The sequence below is a fragment of the Chaetura pelagica genome, unplaced genomic scaffold (assembly GCF_000747805.2).
Source record: "Chaetura pelagica isolate M959 unplaced genomic scaffold, ChaPel_1.0 scaffold20, whole genome shotgun sequence".
Taxonomy (NCBI): Eukaryota; Metazoa; Chordata; class Aves; order Apodiformes; family Apodidae; genus Chaetura; species Chaetura pelagica.
The window spans coordinates 3,065,726-3,092,656 of record NW_009951958.1 but is presented as its reverse complement, the minus strand read 5'-3'; the positions used below and the strand labels follow the sequence as shown (position 1 = coordinate 3,092,656).

Sequence of the window (26,931 nt, the reverse complement as noted above, 5' to 3'; positions counted from 1 at the left end):
TCTTTCCCTGTGGCTTTTGTTTTCCTGCCTTATGAAGGAACGAACAAAATCACAGGATGATGCTGCTTTCTGTACAGGTCCTAAGATGTGCTCTGCAACCCAGGGGAAAATTTTGTGTATCTGAGGAGCAAGCATTCAGCACAGATGCAGTAAGTTAGTTGACATCAGCAAGACTGTTACAGAGAGGTATCATGGACCTTTCTGGTGCTAAACTACTAAATTAATTTATCTAGGAAAAATACTGTAGTATCAAAAATAGATGTCAGGTAAATATCAAGTATATGAAACCCACAAATTAAATATATTATTTCAACCATGGATTCTTTCCCATCCTTACTGCAATAACTTTACTTGTATTTGCCTTGATAATCCACCAACAGAAGAATCAACTTTTGCAGAGAAATTTAACATGTGCTAATATTGATAAATTCTTATTAATAAATGTTTATATATTACCTTAGCACACAGAAGAAAAACTCTGATACAAAAGGTATTACCTTAGGTCCTGTTCATATTGATAGTCAGAATTTTATAATGTGTATTAAATAATGCAATAATTATAAAAATATGTAAGCATATAATTATATTGCCAAATGACATAATTAATAATATGCTCAACCATAACGTGGTTTGCATATTAAATAAGTCATTTTCTCACAAAGTAGGAGTAGCTGTTCCCAAAAGCCACTACACAACTGTATGCCTCCATCAGCTGCTGGAACGTCTCATCCTCTATGGAGAAACTGTCACAGTTTGACTCAGGTCCGACAACAATGCTCTCGATCCCCTCCCCCTCCCACCCAGGTAGTGAAGGAGAGAGAGAAAAAGAGAGAGACTTGGCTGGATTGAAAACTAAACTACACAGCTTTAATTAAAACACTAATGAATCATACAAGAAAATATATACAATTATATACAGATATATTCAGGTATGGGCAAAAATCCTGTTGCCTCCCCCCACCCCAGCAACTCCCACAGCACTTCCCTGATCTGGGAAAAGTCCTGAGGAATCCCGAAGCTGCTGCTGGAGAAAGCACAGAGTTATGGGGGTCACAAGGGATCAAGCCTGAGGACCGACGGTGATGGATGAACAGAGTCCTCCCTGGACGCCGGCCATGGACGGAAGAGAAGGGGAGAAAAAGAAGGAAGGAAGTTGTCTTCTGTGGTCTCTGACCTTCCTTTGAGCTTACGTAGATACATGGAATGGAATATCTTTGGCCAATCTTGCTGTCTGTCTAACTCAGCCTCCTACGGGGGGGTCACAGATCTCCCCATAGTGTCTGAGCCGGCAGAGTGCAGGTGCAGCCTTGAAGCCTCAGGAGTTAGGAAAACATTCCACTGTCTTATCAGCCTAGCAGAACACACTGTTGCTAGTTACAAGAAAGCTTACTGAAGGAAAAAAAAAATCAGTAAAAAGAAAAATTGGCTTTATCCTGGCTCAAACCAGGACAGAAACGATGTCCAAAAACCACAGCACAGGTCACATTAGAGACAGCGTGAACAATGGGGAAGGAAGGGTCAACAGCTCTTCCTGCAGACAGGGATAGTTTTGGAGATTAATGTTTATCTCCTTTGCTATTTTGGAAGCAAGATCATAATGACATTTTACAATAGATGTCCTTTGTGCCATTTAGACTTTTACACAAATACCCAAAATTCACTGACAAATGTGACAAAAGATAAACCTCACTCAAAACTGAGGCCAGGAAGGCCTCCAGTCTTTAACTCCATCCCCCTTGGTTGTTTTTGGTTTGATATTTTTTTTCCTTCTTTTTACTTTTACTTGTGTGTTTGGTTTTTTTGTTGGTTCTTTTTTTTTTAATCTTGATCTTTGTATTGATACCAAAATACACATTGCTGAGGTCTGGCTGTACAAACAATTTTGATTGCACTCTAAATTTAAACCATGCTCTGTGCTCCAAACCTACTATTTTCTGGAGCAAAAGTAGTTAGTCTTTAACCTTAGAGTCATGCAGCCCATGTACTGTGTCACAAGCCCAAACAGTTCCCAAGCACCCTGTCAATGGCATACCCTCTGTGTCCCTGAAGAACTCGACCAGATAACGCACTTCGGTTTGTATCCCACGCTCCATTCCTTTATTCCCCATTCCCAATTTTCGGAGAGCTCCAATTCCAAAACATCTCTGATGTTTCCAGATGAGACCAGGATACCTTCAGCCATCAAGAATCAATTTTATGTCCTGTTAACGTTCATATAATAGTAAATGACCTACACACCAAGAGTCACCTTCTCATCATGCTGCCACCCATAAAGACAAGAGCCACAACAGGGCAGTGTGGTTTATAATTGTATTTTGTTTACAGAGTAACTACCTTGGTTAATATATTCCCACCCCTGCAAAAACCTCACTCAAATCTCAGGACTCACACACCTGCCTTCTATTGCTATGAATCCGTCAGTTGAAATTACTCTGTATTGTTCTTAACTTTCCCTGTTACATTTAAGCTTTCCCTCACAGTGCAATTCCTGATCCCAGAAAATGAAGAGTGTCCCGATTCTTTAGTGTATTTAATACACTACTGTGCTGAAATGTGCTAATAGGTACCATCACTCTAAGATCCAGTAGAGGCTAGAAGGCAGGCACCTCATTCAGAAACATCACTTTAAACAACCAGTTTGATAGAATGTGTCACTCAAGCCACCGATTACATGCAAGCCCAGATCTGGGGTATGAAGCTGCAGCTGCCATCCAGGTACTGTGTACACAGGTAAGGTCAGGAGCACTCAGCATTCTTGGGGCAGAGGTGAAGAGAAGCAGTTGGTAGCCTTCTCTGTGAGTGGTTGCAAGACAATCTTGATACAAGATTCATAATGCAAGAGGAACAGAGAAACCAAGAAGTCAAATGTTGGATTTTTAAAGTTCTACATCCTTTTCTAACAGGGAACGAACTAGATATTATTGATAGCAACTTGACTAGAGAATATAACAAAACTTGACCCAGCCAGGTACAACTGCTTGCATTTTTCAATGAGTGATTTATTGACTCGTGTTTAAGTTGTGATCTGCTATAAAACCTAGATCCTTATCCGCATAGCCCCTCCTCAGACTTTCTTTCTACACCATATAATTAGAAATAATCCACAGTATCCCTACTTTATCCCTAGCCTTACTGAACAGCAGACGAGTTCTTCAGGTCATTTTCTTAGTTCATAGTCCGCTGTAAATGCTTAAGCACACTTCTCCATCCATCAAACAAGTTATTGATCAAAGTGTTCAGTATTACAGAATCCCCGACTGCAAAACTTCATTTGATACATTCATCTTACCAATGAGCTTCAAGCTTCAAATTTGCTGAGAAAATTAAGTGCAAGAAAGAACATAAAATACAGCCCTGCAAAGTACATAAAAACAGATACAAATATAATTGCTGAGACTGTAATAACTCATGTTCACTCCAATTTTGTGCTCTAAGCAACACTGCCTCTCTCAGTGCTTGCTTGGACATATTGTGTGCCTGTGCAATTCTCTTCCCACAAAGAAGTTCTGACCAAATAACAGTTCCTGCTATGAAGCTCCTGAAAGACCAGGGGGTGCAGGGGAAGAAGGAACAGCTAAGTTCAAAAATCCAAAATAGTGTCTCCACTGAAAAAAATAAACTGCTTAGCAACTGTCTGTTCTGTTTGGCTTGACCTCAGGCCAGGCAGCAAGCACACACTACCATGCCAAGCAACACATGCACAGCCGTTGTTTCTTAATACACTGAGCCTGCGTCTGCACCAGAAAAAAAACGAGCCCTGGTATTTGTGGCATATCCAATAACACACACTCTGGGCAGAGGTGTTCCAGAAACCCCTTCTACCCCCAGCACACCACATTCATCATTTGTTTGCCTCACACCTTTCTAAAGATGCTGTTCTTCCCCTGTCCTCTGCAGTTGTTGCATTCGCTTCCCACACCTAACAGTCTGAAACCTTCATTACAAAAGCAGATTCCCTCATCTGTTCAAAACAACCAAACTTAACTTCTGCTACCTGGTGAGCTCTGGCAATAGTACTTGTGTCAGAGGAGAGCAAGCAAGATTTATGTGAAGAGCTACTGCTCACATATACTGGAATTGTTAAAATAAGGAATATTCAGTTCTGCTAAAACAGCTTCCTTGCTTTTCCCTACCTTGTAAACTTCAACCTAGTACTTAAACTGGAAAGTATTACATATGTTTGACTCATACATCTTCTTCCCTTTGCTTCCTAAATTCCAAAAGAGATGATCCCTGATAATTTCTTTAGGAGAGACACCTTAAGTCAGCTCCAGGTCCACTACAGCAGCTTGCTTTGGCCCTTCTAAATCAGCAAGAGCTCCAATTTCTACATTGCCTAGGGGCTGAAAAAGCAAGGTCTAGAAGCAGCTTTAAGAGAAAAAAAAAGTTGTCATTCCAACAGAAATAGATAAAATGGGAAACTAGGTCTGAAATTCTGTCCATAATGAATAATAATAATAATTTTAAAAATTAGAGACACTGAAGAGATTACCTAAAGCTATCATCTTGTCAATAATACATCAGAATTATGCCTTTTCTGTTTGCTTTTCAGTGGTGGAGATTCCCAAAATTTTCAAAGCAACCTATTGTACTCCACAGATTACAAAGTCAGTGAATAAGACACGAGAAAAGTAAGGCTCTTTTTAAGTTAAAATTTGCTACACATTGGTACAAACCTCTTCTAGAAAGCTCATGGAGTCCACAGATCCATAAAGATTACAAGTTTAGCCTCTTTCTTCAGTTTATTTGTTCTTTTTTCACAGTTAAAATAAAACCTGTGTGTTTTTTCACCTCCAAATTTTGCAACAAGAAATTCTAAACCTTATCATAAAAAATAAAGAAAATAAAATTTAGAAAACATCATACAATCCATTGGATAGAACAATAATCTCTCAGCTGTGTTCCACATAACATCATAACTTAACCTAGAACATGACAAAAGTGGAAAGCAGATATTCTCCTAATACTTAAATTACACTTTTTAAAAAAGACATTAATTAAGCTTTATAATGCATTAATTTAATTACTTTTAATCTTGGAGACCTCATCCTACCAGACAGGTACTGTGTAGATGTTTCTTCTTATAGAAGAGAAATTACAGAATAACTATAGTGTTTCAGAAAGGTAACACACAATGCATCCTTGCTATCTTAATGTTTAACCACAGGGAAGTGCATGAGGTGTTACTATAGTGCAAAACACTTGATATCCTTGGATAACTCTTCAACAATTAGCATTTAGATGCAGTATCAATACTAAGAAGGACACAAAATTCTAAGTGAAAAAAAGCCCAAAAAACAAAACAATTACAGATAATAAAACAGAGTGGGCGTGGCTTGGCTAACTGCAAGGGATCACATATTTCAGTTTTTTAAGGACTTTAGCTTGGGAAAACTGTAGAACATCAGGGAGAGAGAGATGGCTGAAGCTGCCACATATTATTTAGAAAAAGCTTGACTTCAACAGAAGCAAACTCATCTACAACCAGCATTTTTCAGAGAACGTCATATGCAAAAAAACCTCAAAACCATCCACCACTGAGAAGTTAAAATTTTTATGAGATGTTGGGGATTGCTGAATTTTTTATCGTTCTTGCAGTATGTCTCCTGATTTTGCAGTTCCTGAAGCTGCAATGGACTCGTGCCCAGCTTCCTCCAGGACCAGTTCCCCTTCCCATCATTGGAAATTTGTGGCTTCTGGACTTCAAACTTCGTCGAGAAACTCTCACTAAGGTATTTATTTTTCTCTACGGTTTCAAATCAGTCTGAATCTACCTTAACTTAAATTGTACATTGCATAGGAACAGTCTAAACTTGGAATTATTTTTTTAAACCTCAATTATCAGCCAATTTCAAAGAATTCAAGGATACTGCATTATTAAAAAATATTTCTGAGTAATAAACACCATAATTGCTTTATTCCTTGATATTGTCTCTCTCCTTGGATATAGTAAACACCCATGCATAACATTATCACAAGCACTATCAAGAGCATGATATTCCATTGACAGTTTCATTCTCTGTTCCTAAGTTGGTATCTAGCTCTGTAAACCACCTGTAGTAGAACTTCCTTTGGCTGACACCAATGGCTCTAGAGCAACTCCAGGCCACGATCAGTTAGATGTCCCTTAGAAGACCAAACATACACTCTAAACTGACTGTTTTGTTCTTATTTGTACAGCAAAATAATCAGCAGTAAACAGATTATTGCTAAAACAAAGCAGGAAAATGTGATTGCTGTTAAGTTCACAGCATGATTCCTTTATAAACCAATTAAAACTATTTTCTAAAATAAGGAACTTGCTTCAAAATATTTTAAGGAAAAATACAAGCATGATCTGAGTAAAAGCAAGAGAGAAAAAAAATCACATGGAAGCTATAGGAAAGAATGCAGAAACATTGCTTTGCTTTCTTCAGAAGTTACAGGCAAGAAAATGTCATAATTTTGGCCATTAACATAATAAACAGAAAAGCTCTGGGACTTTGCCTGTATCCATTTATTCTTTGATTCTGAGCTGACAAAGAAGTTCTTATTTTCTCTTTCTGTGACATTTTCAGATGTGGTCTTCTGAAAGATGTCCTTAGTATCTATTCCATAAAGTATTATTATCTTCTGTTCCCAAAGCACATTACAACAGAAGGCTAATTTTTTCTGAAACCTGTAATTCAATTAAACATTGGCCAATGGGTTAAGTTACAGCTACAGAAAACTCTTAAAATTACTACTTCAGTGTATGCGTTCCCTGGTCTGTATTTATTCATTTACTGTTATTAACTCTTCAGTTAACCAGCATCTATGGAAATATCTACACGCTGTGGATGGGAAAAACACCTATGGTTGTACTAAATGGATACAAAGCAGTAAAAGATGGCATCATCACCCATTCTGAGGAAGTTTCTGGAAGACCGCTCACCCCATTCTACAGGGATATGATGGGCGAGAAAGGTATGAGATCCTACACAAGACTGAAATAGGAGCAAGAAGAACAGAAGAAAGATGCATTCCTGAACATACACATAGGCATGAGTTTCTACCATACAAGTACATATCTGGGCTTACATAGCAAGAAGGTTCCACACAGAGTTCATATATGAAGAAAAGGAAAAACACAAGAATCTATCCTCTTATAAAGCATACTACTGACTTGTTCTCTTCCCAACAGATTAAAAGGAATATTTGCCCAGAGGAGTTGCACTTTAGTTGTATCACAAAAGGCTGCTCATGCAGAAAACACCTATAGTTAAATCTGTTTTGTCCTTATTACAAACCAATACCATTCAGTTTCCAGGGCTATTGTAGCTGGAATTCATAAAAAGTTAAATCAGTATCTGAAATTTAGTATCTTCTTTGTTAGTGAAAAATAACCTAATGTAAACAAAATTTTGCCTCTTGCAGTGAAAGGATTTACATCCCCAGCAATGAAATAAATGTTTCTATGTTCTTCAGGTATTTTTCTGACCAGTGGGCACACCTGGAAGCAACAGAGACGCTTTGGCATGACAATTTTAAGAAGCCTGGCACTTGGTAAGAACAACTTGCAGCACCAAATTCAAACAGAAGCCTGTCACCTTGTGGACATCTTTGCAAACACAAAAGGTACATTGACTAGGAGAATAACATTTAGAGATTTTTCTGACATAGAGTAGATTAGGGGAGTAACAGTTTCATGATACATTTTACAAGTAATATAGATATTTTTCATATTAGTGGGACTTTTACTGGCTTCTTAATTGCATTCTTTGCAAAAAATGTTTTGTCTGCACCATGGGCAATATAAGATTGTTTTTTGAAATAAGGACACTAAAAAAAAGTGTTTATTATCAACACAGTCTTGGGGACAGCTGGTAACAATTCTTACATTCAAGGATTATAGAAAAACCTTATGTTCTTCTCCATAAAATACACAATTTGTGACCTGCTGCAAGACATTTGAGGAAAGCAGGCCCTTAGGAATTGGCAAAGAAAAAACCTCAACACAAGGAATGTGTAATTCAGTGGTCCAACAAAACTTCTTTTTAAGGTTTGGATGAAATAGAAACCAATAGAATTTAAGCAAGATGCCAAAGTAAAGCACTTAAACATAAATATTCTGAACAGCCAAATCCCTCACCCACATCCCTCTCCGTACGGGTGTGAACACACAAAGTTGCCTAAGGTCTCCCTTCAACTCTCCTTGCACTAGACACAGCAAAACGGCCCCCTGCTCTTCTGAGAGCAGCAGAGTCACAGATTTTGAAAATGTTACAGATGAACAAACCAATCGACTCCAAGTCCTTGTACAGCCCAAATCTTTACCTTCCATGCAGTCCTTCCTCAATTTAAAACTCTAATTGTTTTTACTCTTTTGAAGAAGGTTTACAAGCACTGGACTGAAGTCAGAGATCCATAATCCACCATACTTTCAGTAGTAGAACTCAAAGGTTGTCCTTGCTATTGAAATTTGTACTTAATTTTTTCTGGATTTAGTCCTTTTTAATGGGAGCTGCTTCCCCTCCCATTGTGTAAGTTTTGCCTTTCCAGTCCGTGGGGAAAAAAAAATAAATAGTGGAACCGTTAAACTGTACTTGAAAATCAAAAATAGACAAGTCATTTCAATGTGACTAAGACATTAAAACTTTAAAATTGTTTGTTTTGGTGTTTTTTTTTGTTGGTTGGTTTGGGTTTTTTGGGGGGAGTGGGGGATTGTTTGCTTTGGTTTTTAATTGCCAAACTTAAATATCTGCCTCCAGATGTGAAGGTACCTGTTGAATTGATTCCTTGTGTTTTCACACTACCCAGACTATAAGTCAAAGAGAGGAAAAGAGACCTAATGTTTGTCTTCTCAAAACCAATAATCACTGTATTTACAACAGTAAAAAGAAGATTGAAAATAAAGACTCCCTGAAATTATAAGTCATAGTTAATTTGTATTACACTGGAGTTAACCTTTGTGAAATTTATCTCAAAGAAGTTTAATCTACTGTTATTTTTACCATAAAAAAACCCCAAAAACTTCATTTTTCTCACTGTAGTCTATTCATGGTACTTCCTGTATTCACAGGCACACCTTTTGACCCCCAAACTTGCATTGTCCATGCTATTGCAAATATAATTTGTGCTGTTGTTTTTGGTCATCGCTTCTCCAGTGAGGATGAATCTTTCAGCAAGCTTATCAAAGCTGTTTATTTTGTGATCTACTTTCAAGCTACTATCTGGGGCAGGGTAAGACTCTCATATTCTTAAAGTGCATTTGCACTCCACAAGGCAAAACAAACAAATTAAAAGTCAGTGATGATTATTCCCAAACATTTTCGTATCATTGTTCTTTGAGCCTTTGGGCAGTAATGTCATTAGTGCCTTATATTCCTTCCATAAATTATTTCAAAAAATAATATGCGTAGCCAGCAGTGCTAGAGACTGAAGTCCATTCACAAAATGTACACAATACAAAGAAATTAATTTATTTTTTTTCCCCCCCTCAACAGATACACATGCCAGTTTCTCTTGGAGGAAAGCCTTCCAAGACTGAGAGGTCAAGTCAGCCTCTATACCTTTTCATTCTGTTAAGAACAGAAAGCATTTTTTTTAATTGACAATGTGATCATAACAGTTTAGACTGCTGCATTTTACTAATAGCTCATTAACAAATACTTGACAAGTTTTCCTCAAGGCCAGTTCACTTAGAGGACAATGTAAAAAAGTTTCATAATCCCTCTTAGAAATGTAGAATAACTTACAGTGGAAGGGACCTCTGCATGTCAGATAATCCAACTCATTGCTCAAAGTAGCTCTAATTAGATCAGGTTGTTTACAGACTTGGCTGGTCATGTCTTGTAGTCTTCCAAGGACAGAGATTTCACACAGACTTTCTGAGAAACCCATTCCCAGTATTTAATCTCTGACTTGTGTTTATTGTTGTTTCATACTAATTAGAAGCCTATGTGTTGCAGGGACTTCACAAAGCCATCAGGAAAACTGAACTGGGTTCTCAATTTTTAAAAACTCATGTTTCCTCCTTTTTGTTTAAAATCACAGCTGTATGATGCTTTCCCGTGGCTTCTGCACCATCTCCCAGGACCTCATCAGAAAGTGTTTGCATACAATGACTTCATGCACAGCTTAGTTATGAAAGAGGTGCAGAACCATGAAAGACAGAAGGCAGGTGATCCACAGGATCTCATTGACTTCTACCTAGCTCAAATAACAAAGGTAGGTTTATTGCACTATCCTCAATGACTACTACAATACTTGTTTTTCAAGTAACTGCTACAGAAGTTTGCATACTTTAATTGTTTAGCACTGAAGGTTTTTGTTCTGGTGGGCTGCTCACTGTTTTAATAAAAAAAATTATAATTTCTGCCTGACTGATATGTCTGAAATTATCCACTTTATAGTTTTCTTGTGAATTTACCCTACAGACTAAAGACGACCCTACTTCTACATTTAATAAAGACAACATGGTTCAGACTGTGGTTGATCTTTTGCTGGGAGGAACAGAAACAACAAGTACCACCCTTCTCTGGGCACTGCTCTATATGGTACAATACCCAGAAATACAAGGTGAGCAAAAGCATTACCAGAGAGAACTGCATTTGACATTGTATTGTCATGCACATATTGACTTGTGTGAGCTCAATCACCTGCAATACATCAAAATAACCTTTAACAATTAATATGAATGCTGGGACATCAACAGTTGAGATCTAGAAAATGGAAGTTTATATAAATGAAATAAACATGCTTTCCCCACCAGCTCACTAAGTAACACTAGCAGAAATTAGTAGTCAGTGGTTTATCTCACTAGAAGAGGATGGCAAAGACAGAATGACAACCTAAAGACACTTCATATGCAACCTTGTCTCTTCCTAACCTTCAAGGTCGAAAGCTTTAAGAAGATACGTGGTCTGATGTACATGTGTAAACATAACAGAAATTATACCTACAATTTCAAATCTTAAGCCTCTTTTGAAACAGAACTGTATTACCTGCATCACCAAACAGGATGTGTCTTAAATGAGGACGATGAGATGAGATGAGATGATCATCTTGTGCTTTAAGAATCAACTTCTTGATCAATTGAAACCAACGTAACAGGCAAACCACATGCCAATACATTTCATAGCAATGTAATGTCTTTTTCCCCCTAGTCCTGGACCATACTCATTCAGAAATCTGCTGGAAAGAGAATTTTAAAATATTTTCATTTCTCTGCAGAAAAAGTTCAAAGAGAGATAGAGTCTGTTCTGGAACCCTCCCATCTCATCAGCTATGAAGACAGGAAGAAACTGCCCTACACAAACGCTGTGATTCACGAGGCTCTTCGGTACAGCAACGTCACTTCTGTTGGGGTCCCTCGACAGTGTGTGAAGAGCACAACTTTGCTGGGTTTTCACATTAAAAAGGTACAGAGTATACCTTCATGTTTCTTAAAGCTTTGAGCTATTACTATTTACGTGGTATTAGCTTCTGCAACTCCTAACTGCATAGAGAGCAGGTGGCAGCATGTCACAGAGGTGAAACAGACTGAGCGCTCAGGAAAAGGGCACAAGTAGCAAAATAAGGCAAATGGAAGTCAAATATGGACGATGTCTCAGCATCAAAGCAGAACATATGGTTTAAGGAATGAATAATTAGGTTTAATTAATGGCAAGCCAGGTAACTTTCACACACATAAGGGAGCAGCCCAGGGCAATCTATAGTCATCCCTGACAAAACATACACACAGACACGAAATACCCACACACTGAGATGATGGCAGCTCAGTACAGTGAGAGACTGGCAAGATATGCATGTCCCAAATATATTAAGCATTAAATTGATGTGGTAGAATTTAGAGATTGATGGAAGAGTACAAAAAAAACCCCAAAAGAACAAAAAAACTCCATAATGGTGTTGTGATTAGTCTGGCAAGTATATAAATCAATCCAAACCTCTACCTTAGACATAAAGAAAATTCAGTGGTCCTGACAGAAGAGAATTTAAACAGAGGGAATCATGTAATACTTTATGGCAAACAGAAGGTACAAGGGTTTGTTATGCCTGGATTAGCACAGGAAATCATCAAATTGAATCCAAACACAAAGCCACAGGCACAGGATGCCATGTTATCTACTAGAGAGAAGGAAAGTCCAAAAAAAGCATCCATCATACATGGAAAACATAACCTCTGCTTCTTCTTGCAGGGCACACTTGTATTGCCAAATCTGCACTCAGTTGTGTATGACTCTGAGCACTGGGCAACCCCTTGGAGGTTCAACCCAAACCATTTCCTGGATTTGGATGGCAACTTTGTGAACAAAGAGGCATTCTTACCATTCTCAGCAGGTAATGCCATGACATTTAACATTTCTGTTTGCTGTGTCTTGCAGCCACACTAAAAACACAATGTCTAAGTTTTAAGATTTTAAAAGACAGGTTTTTTTGAGACAAAGATTTAAAGTCAGGCATTCTACTGTAAGAGTCACAAATCTTGTCTTGCATTTTATATTTTTCACACAGTCAAAGAGAGTATGATTATGGCTAAGAGACATAATACTGTCTCCTTGGTATATGTATGGTTCCTACTATAAGCATACCTAAGCTCCTTAGTCACTAATATATTAAATCCTGTTAACACCCTCAAATCAGAAAATGCATTTATTCTTACCCTGCAAACAGGAGACCCAAAGACAAAAGTAATATGATTTGTCAAAATACAGAGAAAATCTGTGATAAAGCAGGAAACCAAACCTCAGCCTCACAATAATTACAGTAATAGTCCAGCACCAGCTCCTCTTTTATCTCCAGAAAACTACCAGAAACCAGTCTTTTCAGAAGAATATTATTAAGCAACCAAACAGTATCTATCTTTTCAAAAACATAATATAATGTACATCCTTCTACTTCAGAATTGCATCCCACAATGCTCCAGTCCTTGCTCCTCCACAACCAGAGATAAGACTCTGAAGTATATGAAGCCTTTTTTAAAATCTGGGTTAACTAGGAAACAATTCATGATTCTTGCAGCACAAGAAGCAAAAATGGAAAGGGCGAATCTCATACACACTCCAGGAAAAAAACAAAACAACAAAACACCCAAACTGAAACCCAAAAAACCGAAACAGCTGACATAATTAGAGATGTACAGTTTCTCAGTTAATTAAGTGTTTCCCCCCAACCTCCAAAGGCATCTTCTGCAGAAGGAAACAGGAAATCACTATCTTGCAATAACAGAATTCATGGAACTCAGTAGAAATTTTGTTTCGAGTTCTTTTTCATAATTTATCCTGATACAAGTAAGTCTCTTCCCCTTTCTTCTACAGGACACCGTGTATGTTTAGGAGAACACATGGCACGAGTTGAGCTGTTCATCTTCTTTACTAATCTCCTTCGGGCATTCACATTCCAGCTCCCTGAGGGAGTGAAGGAAATCAATCTGGAGTACATTTTGGGTTCAATACTGCAGCCACATCCATATAAACTCTGTGCTATTCCACGCTAGTCTGCAACATACTACAGTGCAGAGAGACTTCAACACTCATCACTATTCTCAATTGTATTCAAATGTAGGTAGCTCAGTATAGCAAATAAAGAGTGGTTTTATTTAGGAGGCCTGACCTCATGTAGATGAACTTTTTGAAATTAAAATAAACATACTTGCTAAAGCTCATATAATTGCATCTTAGGGCATACAGAAGTATCCAACAATATCTTACAAATACCCCTAGTATTTTCACACTCACAGTAGCAATGAATTAGAGGTAGGGTTTTAGAGAAGTGATCTGCATCAAGCAGCTTCCTGCATATGTGCTCAGTCAGGTATCACACTCTTAAAATGGCAAAACTGTTCTCATGCAGCAAGGATGCCTGCATTAAAAAAAAATAAATAAAAAATTCTTCAGTATGCTGTTACTCCTCTGTGTCCACAGGCCTTTTCTTACTACCTTTTGCAAAAGGTAACAAAGTATACACGTACTTTCCACTCTTCTTTCTTTCACACCCCCATACAGCATTATATATTGTAGTCTAAACTCCACACATGCATAAATGATTGTCCATTTAGAATTTTTTTTTTGTTTTAAACATCCTCAGTATGGGATTCTTACTTGATCACAAATCTCTGATCCAGGTGCTTTTAAGACTCTTCGCTTCTTCTGTTTGAAAAGATTACTATACCATCCAATAATTTCCTATTTGAAGGGAATGGAACAGCCTTTCAGGAAATTAAGAAAATAAAAGAAGATGCCAACATTTGTTAAAACTGGCAGAGATTTATTACTTACAGTGTATTCTTTTGTTGTCTCATCATTCTACAACAGATGTGGAAAGTTTTCACAACTTACAATTCAGCTCCAAACATCCTAGATGCTTTCAATTTTCAAAGCTCACCAGGAGGAAGTATAAATTATGGTAGGATGTAGTTAAAAGTAGAAGTAGAATATTACATATTTCCAAGACATAAAACTAACAGAAGACTTGATTCTCCTCTGAGATATTTCCAATTATTCCCTTCCACATGGTGAAAATCCCAGGGCTCTAACACACTGTGAAGTTTGCTACTGCAGAACAAATGCAAACAACATCACTGGCAGCTTTCACTTTTTAAATAAAAGACATGTTTAAATTAAACTTTGAATATTACTTAATTTTTATTGAGGAAAATATAACATCTAAAAATCCTCCTTGAATAAGAAACACTTTCAAACATAAATTAAGGAAAATCTCTTCATCTTTCTTACAGTAAGGGCAGATATTGCATAAAACACATTTTTACAGATTTACAAAAAGCAGTCAGACATCATCGCTCATGAGCAAAAGATTTCAAGTCTTATCTTTTTCCTTTGTGGTGTTCATTAAAGAAAAACTCACCAAAAATATATATATATCTTTCTTTTAACCCACCATGTGTATGCTTTAATAAAGGGCCCATGATAAAAGTGCTCAGCAGCATGACTGGCAGTGTCAGATACAAGCTTGGACTTTCTCTGCTCCAGTGTATTTTGATGTTCTACCTGAAAAAAGACTCCAGTTTCTTTCCTCTTGGTATATACCCTTTTGGTCTCCTGAAGCTACTTTATTTTTTTCCCCAAAATATTATTTTGTTATGCACATAGGTTTTCTTCCAAAATTTTATCTTGTGTTAAAACATGCACATATTCTTCAGCTGTATTTTTTAAGAACTGAGGTACGTTATGATTTGCTGTACAATGCTGGTTCTAAAAAACGGGAAGAACAAATATTCAGATTGTACATGATTAAGGAGGTATTTTTACAAAGAAGTCATTGTAGGCCTGGCAGTTGGTACCAGTAAAAAACAGCTGGGCTAAGAGTATTTTATTTTTATTCCATTTAAAACTGAAAACAGCAAGAGGTGCAGCATTCCTTGGCTTTTTGATGTTTCTTGAAAGGACAGTGTGACAATTCTAGATTACCTCTTCATCACAGTTGTAAATGAAATCTATAAGAAAATGAACAATGCAGAAAAAAAAGGCTATTTCGTAAGTTAACTTTTTTGTCATGTAAGACAAGAAATCCATAAGGCATTTAAATAAATCAGCAACACCTTTGGAACAACTGAAATTAAAAATGTATCACTTACTTCTTGCAGTACTTGTCCAAGTGTCTCCCGGCTGTGAATGCGTTTCCTGTGGAAAACCAAACCCACACTCATTTCTGCACAAAGCATCAATCATATATCCCACTTCAAAAGAAGATTGCTATGCTAGGCTTTGTTCCACATCCTTATGGAATCTTGACACAATTTTATGGACTTTTAATGCAATCTTTTGGAATCTACAAATTCTGATTCAGACCTGTTGTGATTCTCATCAAGAGGAACCATGTGCAATAAGGCTTGCATCAGATTGCAGCTTCTTAAAGACTAACCCTGTTTATTAAAAAGCTTAGTAAAATTTCAGCATAAATCCTATTATCTGGACATAGCTGATGCTTAGCTGTTGTAGTTCCATCTTCTCCAGCACTAAACATCTGTTATTCAGTAACCGATGCAAGAATATTACAAATACTTGGGTTTTTTTACTCATTCTTCCAACATACCCAACTTGGTAAGCAGTGCTTGTGAACATAATAGCAATAAAATACTTCAAAAAATTATTTTCTATAAAAAACAAGGACATGTCACTACAGTTACTGTTTCCAAACATCTCGTAGTGTATGCACTGAAAATACCAGAAATGCAAGTAAAAGACAGTATCTTTTTACCTGTCTATTTTGGTTGCTATAATCAGTGTAAAACTGCCTTCTGTATTGGGCAAGTACGTAGAAGGTATAATTACGTAACTTCCTGCAGGAAGTCTGCAAAGCTGGCTTACTTCTTGTGAATAGCAATGAGGCACACAGCTAACCTGTGGCTCCAAGTGTAGAAAAGAGGAAGTATGTGGCCTCCAGCTGCTGTTAGGCACCTGAAAAAAAAAAACAACCAACAAAAAAAACATGCTTATCTTTTCATATACTTCCAACCTCACAATGTTACCTTTGTGGTACACCACAGTATGGTATGTTCCGTATCTATTCCATTCCAAATACTCACTCTTCTGTACTCTCTGTACAGACCTACATGACAGAGCTACCAAGGTTTCCAGAAAACAGACAGCAGTATCAAGTAGAGATAAGTAATTCCTGCCATGTTTGTAGACTGTTTATACAACCCACTCCTCACATAGCTCAAATATTTTTTTCTATTGACTAACCTCATGCTTCCTTGCTGCAGCCTAATGCCCTTGGTTTTCACCTCATTGGTAGGGTGAATAGACAAGTATTTCTTCCTTCTAGTGGCCTTTCCTGTACTAAAAATTTGTACTAAACTTCTCCTCAGTCACCTATAGGCATGAAAAATGCCATTCTTTCAATTGTTTTTCACATACTGTACATTTGAAGTTATAGGATCACTCCTACTGCTTAATTACACACTCTCCATTTAAGCAATGCCTTTACCGAAGCATGTCTTCTGAAAATACAGCTAGTCTCCCTCCAGAATAGCCAGGTAACCAGAAGCTTCCCATCCTACATTTATGCCGTTGATCCCTGGCACGTACATGTAGAACCTGTATTTATCCATACTAAATCATATCTTGATTTGTTTCAGATCATCTGTTCAACATAACATGATTTCTGAATTCTAATCTTGCTTTCAGATCCAACATCAGTTGCCAGTGGACAAGTGAAAAGTTATTAGAGATGAAGAAACTACATTTTCATGATGAATTACCAAAAAGTCTGGTCCCAAATAACTAAGACCCAGAGAATTCTTCCCAAATCCTCAAAAGCATTCATCATTCCTAGAAGTAATTTAGAACCTTGGAAGGATTCAGTGGAACCAATTATTTGTGACTATGCTACCCAGTGTGTAGTTACTCCACGTCTTTCATAGGACCAGCCTGCATTTCTCCCAGTAGCAGTTTGTCCCTTTCCACACGCAAGGAGCACTGAACTGAGAGGCTTACCCATCACACCAGGCAAATGAGCACTCAAACTGACCAGAGCCTTACCTGGAAAATATGGAAACCTATTGGGCGAGACTTGCTGTCTTGGCAGTGCTGACGGAGGGTAACTTTCACACTACTTTTTCCTGGTCCTGCAGGAATGGAGAGGGGAAAGCAGGGATTGATATGGAAGGAGGGGAAGTTCCTGCTTCCTCCAGCACTTTGTCCATTTTTCCAGCATCCATGTAGCTGCACTGTCTCCCATTCACCTGCTGGGAGTTCTTCACAGAGGGCAGTATCTGTGGGTGGTGGCTTTAGCTCACTATCAAACATGAGAGAAAAGAAACAAAGCATATAAAATCTGCACTATTTCACAAAATCTAGAGCACCAGCTCACAAAAATGAACTAGTATTACATAAACTTACATAAATAAAATGGCTTCAAACTTTCAGCACAAAGTAAAAGAGAACTGTACAACTCTAGGTCCTTCAGGAATTCACAGAAGTCCACAAGAATAACATGGCATATATAAACCATGCAGAAAAAACAGTTTGTTGTTAATGCAGTAGTGCAGCTTACACATTTTGCCTTGATACTCTTGTGCTATTTGCCCTATCTGAAATCAATACAACTGACAGTGCTTCTCGAGAACACATCAGCATCTCTGTAAGTCCAAAGCACACAGTGCATTATCTCTCATATTCACTGTATCTTTAATGAGAGGTAAATAGGTAGATTGCTCTGACTTGATCACCGTAATATTAACCCTTATTTTAATCCTAGCCCAGCACCACTTCTCACAATCAGATCATTTCATAACAGTTGTGCAGCATTTGAAATCATATTTCACCATAACTTGAAACCTATCATCTGTCCTTATTTTGAGTTTTCCAGTTGAGAACCTAAAACAGCTGTTACGCTATTCTGTGACTGTCTGTTCTAGACACACATGCAGGCTGGCACTTTTGTCTCTGAGGAAGTGTTATACTTAACAGCAATACTAGAAATGTTATCCCAAAGTGCAACATGATCTACAGATTAAATATGCCCAGAACCCAAATATATTGCAGGTAAGAAGCACACAACTGGCACCCATACCACAAAATTATCCTCATAGTATTGCAGACTTTTATTTGGTCTAAAATTTTATGCCATCTTGCTTCCAAATTCCACAGAGTAAATGATTAATACATGTTCTGCCTTTGCAGTGTGATTTTCCGGATTCTCTCCAAGGAGATGAGCTGATAGTGTACTACCAGAATACACAAAACATGAACAGCTTTTAAACATGTTGCCAACAGCACATTTTTCACCTGCACTCAGCTGACCTGCTGCAAGCTGTTAGAAGAAGGTACAACTTTGCTGACTCCACACAACTACTCACCATCATGTCTTCTTCAGTATTTATGCCAAGACTATGGTCACCTGCAGACAACTGCTCATAAATAATTGACTCTAAAATTTTGAGATAGCTATGCAGTCTGCTCCAGTTTAAAGTAAGTCATCAGAAGCAACTGGACTGACATTGCTGATATTTCCTACTGGATAAGCAAGCATTTTTATACAGAAAGAAAAGATTGTTCCAAGTCCATTATGAAAATCTATTTTACGTCACAAGTTATGCAGAAAGATCAATTAGAACATGATATGCAGTAATCCTTCCAAGAAAGACTGAGGCCATCACAGGAAGTTCAGCTGATTTGTCAGTGTCAGAATGCTTTAACTCAAAAGCCAGCAGCTTCATGCAAAACACAAGGAGATAGAACATTACTTACATGAATTCAAAGACAAAACAGTGATCTTACTTAGTACTCTGCACAACCCTTCAAAAACACTTTGAACATTTCTATTTAGTGCTATACTTCATATATTTGTTTATGTCAATGACTATAAGAAGTTTTCTGTTTCTATTAAACCTACCTGAGAGAGATCCTTCCTGTTGAAAACACACGAAGCAAGAAATTCCCTACTGCATCTTTCAGAAAAGTGCTGGGAACAACAAGATAAAACCCAGGCGAAAGGTCACAGCACACATGCACTTCTCTATCATAGGAATGGCAGACGGTACCTACAACTGGAGGAGCAGAGAGGGTCTTTGGAAGGTTAAATCGTTTCTTCTCCACCTAGAATAGATGCATAATGATGTGCGGTGTTTTAGGAAAAATGAGGAGGTTTTAAGTAAAACATGATCAAATATTGTTTAAAACATTTTTAAACATGCATACATCCACAGAAGGCAAAAAGTAAGGAGAGTATCAGCAGATAAGCTGAACATCAAAGAGGAGTAGGAAGACTTAATATTCAAGAGGAGTAAATTTAGAAATAGTCATCAACTAAGCCAGACTAGCATGTAGCATTTTAGGCTGAACAGTCTCAAAAAGTTCTGCTACTTGGCACTCAATGATACAAAGAACAGACTAGTCCACTAATGGTCCATACAGACAGGAACTGCACTGTGAGATAAATGGGATCATTCCAATGTAAAGCAGAGGTGTAAAACATGAACAGCTGAATCACACCACTGCTGTAGGAAATTCATGATTCTACTCAGATGTATCAGTAATGCTTTAAAACGTCTATTTGCAAAAAGAAAAATGTCACTCCCAAAATTACCTTCCAGACATGCAGTCCCACAGCCTGGTAATTCTTCCCCTGTATGCCTTCAGTCAAAGACAGGTTTTCCTCTGCTAAGTGAGTCAGATTTTTAATTCTTCCAGCCCAGTCAGCAGGGTACTTGCTGTGTTTCTGCAGCAGAGCAATGCACACCTCACTCTTCTCACAGACTCTCAGCCAGAACTTTGGGTTGGTGGGGAAGCTGCTGTTGTTACAGCAGCTGCCTGCAGACTGGCCTCTCACCCAGGATCCAAAAAGATTCTGCGAGTGACACAGCACGTTCTCTAACAAAGTGAGAAAAACATGGTGTGGATTTCAAACACCAGACACTACTTAATTTTACATATCAGATAGATGGCAAATCACCCAGCCCAAGAAAACATGCTGTCCTAGCCCTGACACTTCCTCCAAGCAGATATTCATGACCAACATTCTAAGAGGTATGAGAATGGAATGTCACAACTAGTAACAGCAGACTGACCACATGATTTTTACAATAAGAAAATGTTCCTAGAAATTTGAAGTCTACCTCCCATACAAAAAAGAATTAATCACAAGGTTGTCAAGAACAGCAGCCTTCTAAGTAGAGGACACTCATCTCTCAACCAACTAGCAAGTAACCAGATCTCAGAGAAATATCAGATTCCTCTAAAGAACTTCAATTTCCTCTTGTCCCTCCACTCTTCCTAGTAAAGAAAGAAATGGCCTATGGGTCTAAAGAAGAGGGAAAGACTAAGAAAGAGAGTTATGGCCTGTTGCATTCATTTAAAATTCAAATCAGTCTCTCTCATTGGCATAATTTTTCTTTTCTCATACCACACCTGTATAGAGGCTCTGAAGTTGTCCTTCCTCATTGACTGGAAAACCCACAGTAATTTCATCAAATTCCCTGAAAAATTCTTCTTCATCAACCCAGAATTCTCCCTCTTGGATCTGTGAAAGCAGTTTTGAGGTGAGTACTGGATCCAGCTGGCTCCATCCTTGACCGCTGCACAGCAGACAAAAGTTAACATTTAGTTCTTTGCCCAACAAAGCTCCATAACAATGTTCTATCAAATATCCTATGGAGCAGGACAATAAGAGATTTCTTAATTTTACTGTCAAACACTTGCATTGAATACTTCTGTATACTTTGCTACTCAGTGAGAGGAACAATAGAAAGTATGAATCATAACATCCAAACAAAAATTTAGAAACAACCTAGCACCAGAAAGGATACAGTAGCAGAGACTTTTAGGTTAAATAGCTACTTTTCTTACAGCAGACAGCACAGTCCAAGGTGTGAAAGCAAAATAACAATTTTAACAGTTGTTAAAAATAGTGATGAAAAAGCAAAGCTGCACAGTGACTGCTCTGAAAGAATTCAATGCTGTACAATGAACATCAAACCCCACTGTCTGTATGAAGCAGCTGGTTCTCCCCACGAATCTGCTGGCTAAGGCAGAACAAACCAAGAGTTTAAACACTTCATTATTTAGGGCCCATTAAAAGATAGCAGTTTCAACATTTTTGATTGTTTCACTAACAACAAAGAACAGTTCTGCAGTTGAATACACCAGGCTCTAAGGCCACTCAGTGAAATGCATCTCCTGCATCTACCTGGCAACTTATCGTTTGGCAAAGAAACTACAAGAAACCAAGTGTACAAACAAAACTCTACCAAAAGCAAAAAGAAACATCAACTGAAGTCTCAATGAACGTGACCGAGTTATTTTTTTAACTCAGGGAAAAAAACCTATTTATCTAAAATGTTTATTAAACATGATCATATTGTTACCATATTTTTAAACTGAAAGCTTGGTCCTTGGGTCAAGAATTGCATGTTCTTTTGTACAGTCTAAATATGTTACAACTTTTCAAAACAAGTGAGGACGGTCTGCCCTTTCATCCTTGCTGCTTTGCTGTAACAATTGCTACACATATTTCTGCATTTCCCTTAAAACAGATCTTTTTATACCTACTTTATTTCTACTCACCTTTATATTTACTCATTTCCAGCTTCTCCTATTCACATTAATCTACAAAAATGAGAATACACAAGAAAAAAAAGGCTTCTTCCTTTTGCTATATTTTTATATGTAAGCCTTGTCTTCTGCAACTGAGACAAGATCAAATGAGAAGAGCTGAGCAACTACTTACAAGCCACAAATATCTTACGAGCAAAATGTCTTAAGAACAAAGGTACTTAGATAAACTGCAGAACAAAAAAGCAAAAATCAGAGACAGAAAATAAATCCGCATCTTAACTTTGTCTCTACTAAAACATATGATGTTTTGACAAACAAAAAATGTTATTAAAAATTTTGATTACCAGAACTAAAAGATCAAAATGATGAGGCTTTAGAACCAATGAGCTGAGTGACCTACTGAACCCTCCCCGTAGGGCTGCCCACAAACTGAAGATTCCCTCCCCCACTGTACCTATTAGCAAGATTTGCCCACACAATGCACAGATATATTTTGTGTGTTAGGACTCTCACAAATGATTTTTCAAATTACAATAAACCTACTCACCCCTCACACCAGGGTCCTTTCCAGCACCGCCTCCCCCAAGGATTTCGTATCCGTAGTAGGAAGATTTCCTTGCCTGACACTTCAGACAGGTTCAACATGTCTATCACAATAAAGGCATGAAATTCTCCTAGTTCACTTGCACCTGAATAGAAAAGTAAAAAATAGCATTTGAAAGTAAACAGAAGAAGCTGCTCCATGTTCTACAATGAATGACATTAAACCATCCTGTGAAAGAAAGCAATTTTGAGGCAAAAGGAAATTATTTTTAAATCACTACAAGTGAAGTCTGTAACATCCTTAAATCTTCTTTCACCCAAGGTTATATAAAATTGCACCACAAAACTTGCATGTTACTAGAATCAGCAGTGTGCATGTGCTGGCTGCCTGGTGCTCTGAACACTGCTAAATTGATATGTTTACCTTAAAAAGTCTAGAACTTTACTATTACCTTGTCTGGAATCGAGGACTGAGCAGCTTATTACACACTGTTCCTTCAGATTCATTAATCTCCTGAACAGTGCTTTCTCCAAAACCATGCCAGTCTGCCCTTTTTCCATGTTTCTCCCAGGGCACTTCAGGGTCCATCTTTCAGCAATTCCTCCAGTCAGATCAACCAAAGCATCTGCCACCTGTCCTGCCCACAAATGTTCATAAGAACCATGTACTCTATAAAAAAAAACACAATCAAAAACCAAACCAATAAGAAATTTCCATAAACAGCAGTACTAAAGAAATGTGGTATTTACATACTTTCAACCCCACCCTATATCATAGTCATGACTGTACCCTACCTCATACACCCACATAGACAAGGGAAAGTAAGTAATATTTTATTTCTAAAGAACACAACATCTAATGAACACATAATAGCCATCAAACATTCCATTGTTTGATGGGAAGTTTATTACAATTTATTTCATCCTATATAGAAACAGCTCTAGTCTAGTACCAATCTCTTGCACTGCATCACCTTTCATGATGTACTAAATGCATTTTGTATAAATAAGTAACATTTCTTTCTCTTCTTCAATTATTCTTTGTTCACTCTGCACAAATAACCAGAGTAGCACTTCCCTCAACAGCGTCAGTAAATCAAGCTACTGCTCTACCTGATGTAGCAGATGCAAAGGAAAAAGCAAAAGAAATCAAGACTATAATAGAATGATAAGACAAGATAGAGCAGTAAGACTCTACAGAAAACAAATCTTACCTTTCAAACCTACAGAGAAGCTTTAACATGTCATTGCTGCTTCACAACTTCTGCTCCAAGTACAGATAGTTGAACAAATTACTTCATACTTGAAGTCTTTTTCTGCCCTCTGCTGGCAACCACACAATCTTTTGGCCCATTTCTTTTAGACACTTATTTACCTTACCAGTGCAGCTGTCTCCTAATTTTTTTAGTCCAGCTGGACAGCATTTTGATGGATGTGTAATAAAACATAAAATAGCTGCACCTTCAAACATACTAACAATATGGTTGTTTCTTCTTAAAATAATGAACTATCAAATGAAGCAAGAGAGCAGGGAAACTTACATAACCAGAGCCTCAACTAGTACAAACTTGTGTAATATGGTTGCTTCTCACGATATTTGCATAATCCTTGCTTTTCACTGAGCCCTCAGCTGCTCCAATAAAATACTTCCCTTCAATAAATTAGATGAACAATGGATAGTGACTTAATGAACATTATTTCAATCCTGATAATTCACTGCAGCTCTTACTTTTCATTATAAATCTGCCTGTGAGACTATCTTACATCATATGCAAGTAGAAACACACCTTACAGGCCTACAGTTAAAAGAGTGACCTCATCACAGCCCAGTACAGCAAAGCTGGCAGCCATTGAACAGCATTGTATTGATGTATTGAACAGCACACAGATCTATGCCCAAAGCCACCAGATAAAAATAAGCAGAAGATATACAGGTACCTCCCTTTACTTTCCCCCCAGTAACAGTGTTCACATACTTTGCATAAGCTTTTTCCAGTAGGGGAAGCCAAAACAAATCCTCTGTCTGACACTGGGAGAAGCAGAGTTTACCCCCGAGGCACGGCAAGCGATCATCGATGGTCACTTCCACCCAATGTCCAAACTGCCAGACCCGACAGGTGAAACAGCCTTGGTACGACTCATCTGCCCAGCTAGGCTGACCTGGAGGGATTACCTGGATGGCAAAGCCAAAATCAAGACAAATAATAATTTTTGTACCTTTTTTTTTTTCTTAAAAACAAAGACAGTTTAAAATATGCTGTCAGCCATTTGTAATAACCACAGAAAAAAGTATCACAACGAAGCCAGTAAAACTAAATATAAAAAAACTGTTCTTCAGTTCTGAGGCCTGGGATTCAAGAACAATGTAAAAGTGTAACTTAGGTGAAGAAAACTTCTGAAACATGAAACAAGAAACTTCTCTTTTACCTTATTCAGTAGGTATTTACTCTTCTGCAAAGCTACACAGGCACACAGGAACCAACAGTCTCCCAAAATCCCTTGTTTCACTTGCACATCCTGTGGATTGTTTGAAAATAACCGAGGAGTAGAACAAATGTCCTAAAATTAAAAGAAGCAGAGTTCAAGACAAATCTTGTGTAAAATCCTGTGAAGTCTGTGCTTCAGGGAACATGAGGGCTCCAGAGACCTCTTACAAAACAAAGGAATTTTTACCTCCAGAACATTTCCGTTTCAGACACAGCCTAAGCAATAATTATCATGCAAACAATGACAAATTACTGCCTTGTGGCTATCTTACAGATACTTTATGTGAGGTAAATCTAGTTCCCACATGAATTTTAGTACACACGTCACCAGCAGGTGCAACCTCAGCAGAGGCACCATTAAGTGAAAGGCTGCATCATTCATCATCTTCCTAGATGTATCATCAGCTGTGACAGAACTGATGCCGTTCACACGGAATGGCACACCTCAAGTTGCAAAAATCCCCAAATTAGCAAAAGAGAAAAACCTTTCCTAGGGCAAATAAAAATAGATTCCTTAGCAGCAAAAGAGGTAATTTCAAACACAAAGTCCTGAGCACTTAATTGGATCTGAAGGTGACTTTTAAAAATGGTTCTTCTCTCACCTGTAAACACTGCAAGAGGTGGAAACTAACTGATCACCCCTCACAAGCAATCAAGGTACAAAAGCAGAATTGCACGCTGGGTTCTGTAAAGTCAATTTGTTTGCCAGTTCTCTCTGATGACCAGCAGCTCTATCACTGTTCTGCACCTGTCCTGGGAGGCAGGGCAGAAAAACCGATACCACTACAGGTGACACACTTTTTTTTTTCCTCAATCACAATTTTATAGCCTTTTCTTCCCCTCCACACAAAGGCAGTATCATAAATACTTTACTTTAAATTAATGTACTGCAGAAATGCATTTTAAGCTTTCCAGCTCTTATATGACTTGCTCTGAAACCCAGCTGTAAGTTTAAAAGCAATACAAGTCATATGACGAGTTATAACATTAAAAATGTTTTGACAGCAGAATGAAAATGAGGGGGCAAAATAATCAATACCCTTCTGAAAAACTCCAAAATCCAAGTGTTTTTTTCTTTTCAAGTGATTTATGCAATATATAGAAAAACTTGGGAATGACATAACGCTTTAACTTGGTATGCACATTACTTGCATAAGGAAATGTATTTACTATAAATGCCTATTTCTATAGTTCCATTAAATTTGAGAGCTCTACAAGATTTAAATCAAACCTACAAACAAGCACTCAAGAGTTAAAAAGTGCAACTCACATATTGTTAATAACGACATGCATTAGTTTTACCAGTTCTACATTTCTAAATAAAACCACCCAGAGGCAGTCATTCAATGATAATTACCACTTAACTACCTCAAAGTCCAGTTCTGCTAAAATCAGTCTTTTATACCTTCAAACTTACCGTAGGTCTCAACCAAGATATCTCGCCTCTGAATTGGGCAAGCGGGGTACAATAATTAAAAAATATAGAGGCATCATTGGCTGGAAACGTGGGGTCTGTGTAAAGGTCCCGTTTCACAATTAATTGCTTTTTCTCTCCCAGCATTTTCAACACAATCATAAGTAGCTTTGCCGGCTATTTCCACGCCTTTATATTGCCAAGCACCAACCTACAATACAAGCGAGCATTACTCGGGAATTGTAACTGAGGAACAAAGAAACAAGGCAGATTTATTTAGGTACCGAAAGCCTCTCTCTCTTTCCACGGGGCACCCTGAACCACGCCGTTACTCTTTCAGCATCAGATCCCACCCAGAAGTCGGATGAGATCAGAACCCAGAGGTTTCCCGCTCTGCTGGAACAGAGAACGGGGGGGTCTCAAGAGGAGACCGACACCCAGGAGCCAAACCCCCCCTAGAACGACCCTTTTCCAGTCCCGCCCCCACCAGGCCCCCGCACCAACGCCC

General features: G+C 37.9%; 3 protein-coding genes across 3 annotated transcripts in view; 1 reads left to right on the top strand and 2 right to left on the bottom strand.

The window, feature by feature from the left end:
* LOC104391010 (cytochrome P450 2J2-like) overlaps nucleotides 1–2,259 on the bottom strand; it is a 10,915-nt gene extending 8,656 nt beyond the window's left edge. The window contains exons 1-4 of the mRNA XM_010000224.1: nucleotides 2,249–2,259; nucleotides 2,033–2,172; nucleotides 1,445–1,531; nucleotides 659–732 (exon numbers count right to left, since the gene is read on the bottom strand). Coding sequence (XP_009998526.1) covers nucleotides 659–732; nucleotides 1,445–1,531; nucleotides 2,033–2,172; nucleotides 2,249–2,259 — 312 coding nt within the window. The remainder of the gene's footprint in view (nucleotides 1–658; nucleotides 733–1,444; nucleotides 1,532–2,032; nucleotides 2,173–2,248) is intronic.
* Nucleotides 2,260–5,561: 3,302 nt separating this feature from the next.
* On the top strand, nucleotides 5,562–13,459 carry LOC104390462 (cytochrome P450 2J2-like). Its single transcript, XM_009999603.1, has 9 exons — nucleotides 5,562–5,732; nucleotides 6,783–6,945; nucleotides 7,447–7,596; nucleotides 9,041–9,201; nucleotides 10,015–10,188; nucleotides 10,398–10,539; nucleotides 11,194–11,381; nucleotides 12,162–12,303; nucleotides 13,281–13,459. Exons 1-9 carry the CDS (start codon nucleotides 5,562–5,564, stop codon nucleotides 13,457–13,459), a joined length of 1,470 nt encoding a protein of 489 aa, XP_009997905.1.
* Nucleotides 13,460–15,385: 1,926 nt separating this feature from the next.
* CAPN10 (calpain 10) lies at nucleotides 15,386–26,670 on the bottom strand. Its single transcript, XM_009999614.1, has 13 exons — nucleotides 26,427–26,670; nucleotides 24,951–25,082; nucleotides 24,500–24,696; nucleotides 22,976–23,193; nucleotides 22,528–22,669; nucleotides 20,835–21,001; nucleotides 20,014–20,297; nucleotides 19,321–19,523; nucleotides 17,669–17,721; nucleotides 17,466–17,551; nucleotides 16,180–16,379; nucleotides 15,557–15,602; nucleotides 15,386–15,415 (listed from the first exon to the last, which is right to left on the bottom strand). The coding sequence occupies exons 1-13, from the start codon at nucleotides 26,583–26,585 to the stop codon at nucleotides 15,386–15,388; spliced, it is 1,917 nt and encodes a 638-aa protein (XP_009997916.1). The 5' UTR covers nucleotides 26,586–26,670.
* Nucleotides 26,671–26,931: the final 261 nt, after the last annotated feature.

What these genes read in the sequence shown, in the direction of transcription:
- LOC104390462 (XM_009999603.1), top strand. Translation starts at nt 5,562, where the DNA reads ATGTTGGGGATTGCTGAATTTTTTATCGTTCTTGCAGTATGTCTCCTG. An exon ending in GTCGAGAAACTCTCACTAAG is followed by an intron (nt 5,733 to 6,782) that starts GTATTTATTTTT and finishes TTAACTCTTCAG; the next exon opens with TTAACCAGCATCTATGGAAA. An exon ending in ACAATACCCAGAAATACAAG is followed by an intron (nt 10,540 to 11,193) that starts GTGAGCAAAAGC and finishes ATTTCTCTGCAG; the next exon opens with AAAAAGTTCAAAGAGAGATA.
- CAPN10 (XM_009999614.1), bottom strand. Translation starts at nt 26,585, where the DNA reads ATGATTGTGTTGAAAATGCTGGGAGAGAAAAAGCAATTAATTGTGAAA. An exon ending in AGTCCTCGATTCCAGACAAG is followed by an intron (nt 22,670 to 22,975) that starts GTAATAGTAAAG and finishes TTTTCTATTCAG; the next exon opens with GTGCAAGTGAACTAGGAGAA. An exon ending in TTGGACAAGTACTGCAAGAA is followed by an intron (nt 15,416 to 15,556) that starts GTAAGTGATACA and finishes ATTTTCTTATAG; the next exon opens with ATTTCATTTACAACTGTGAT.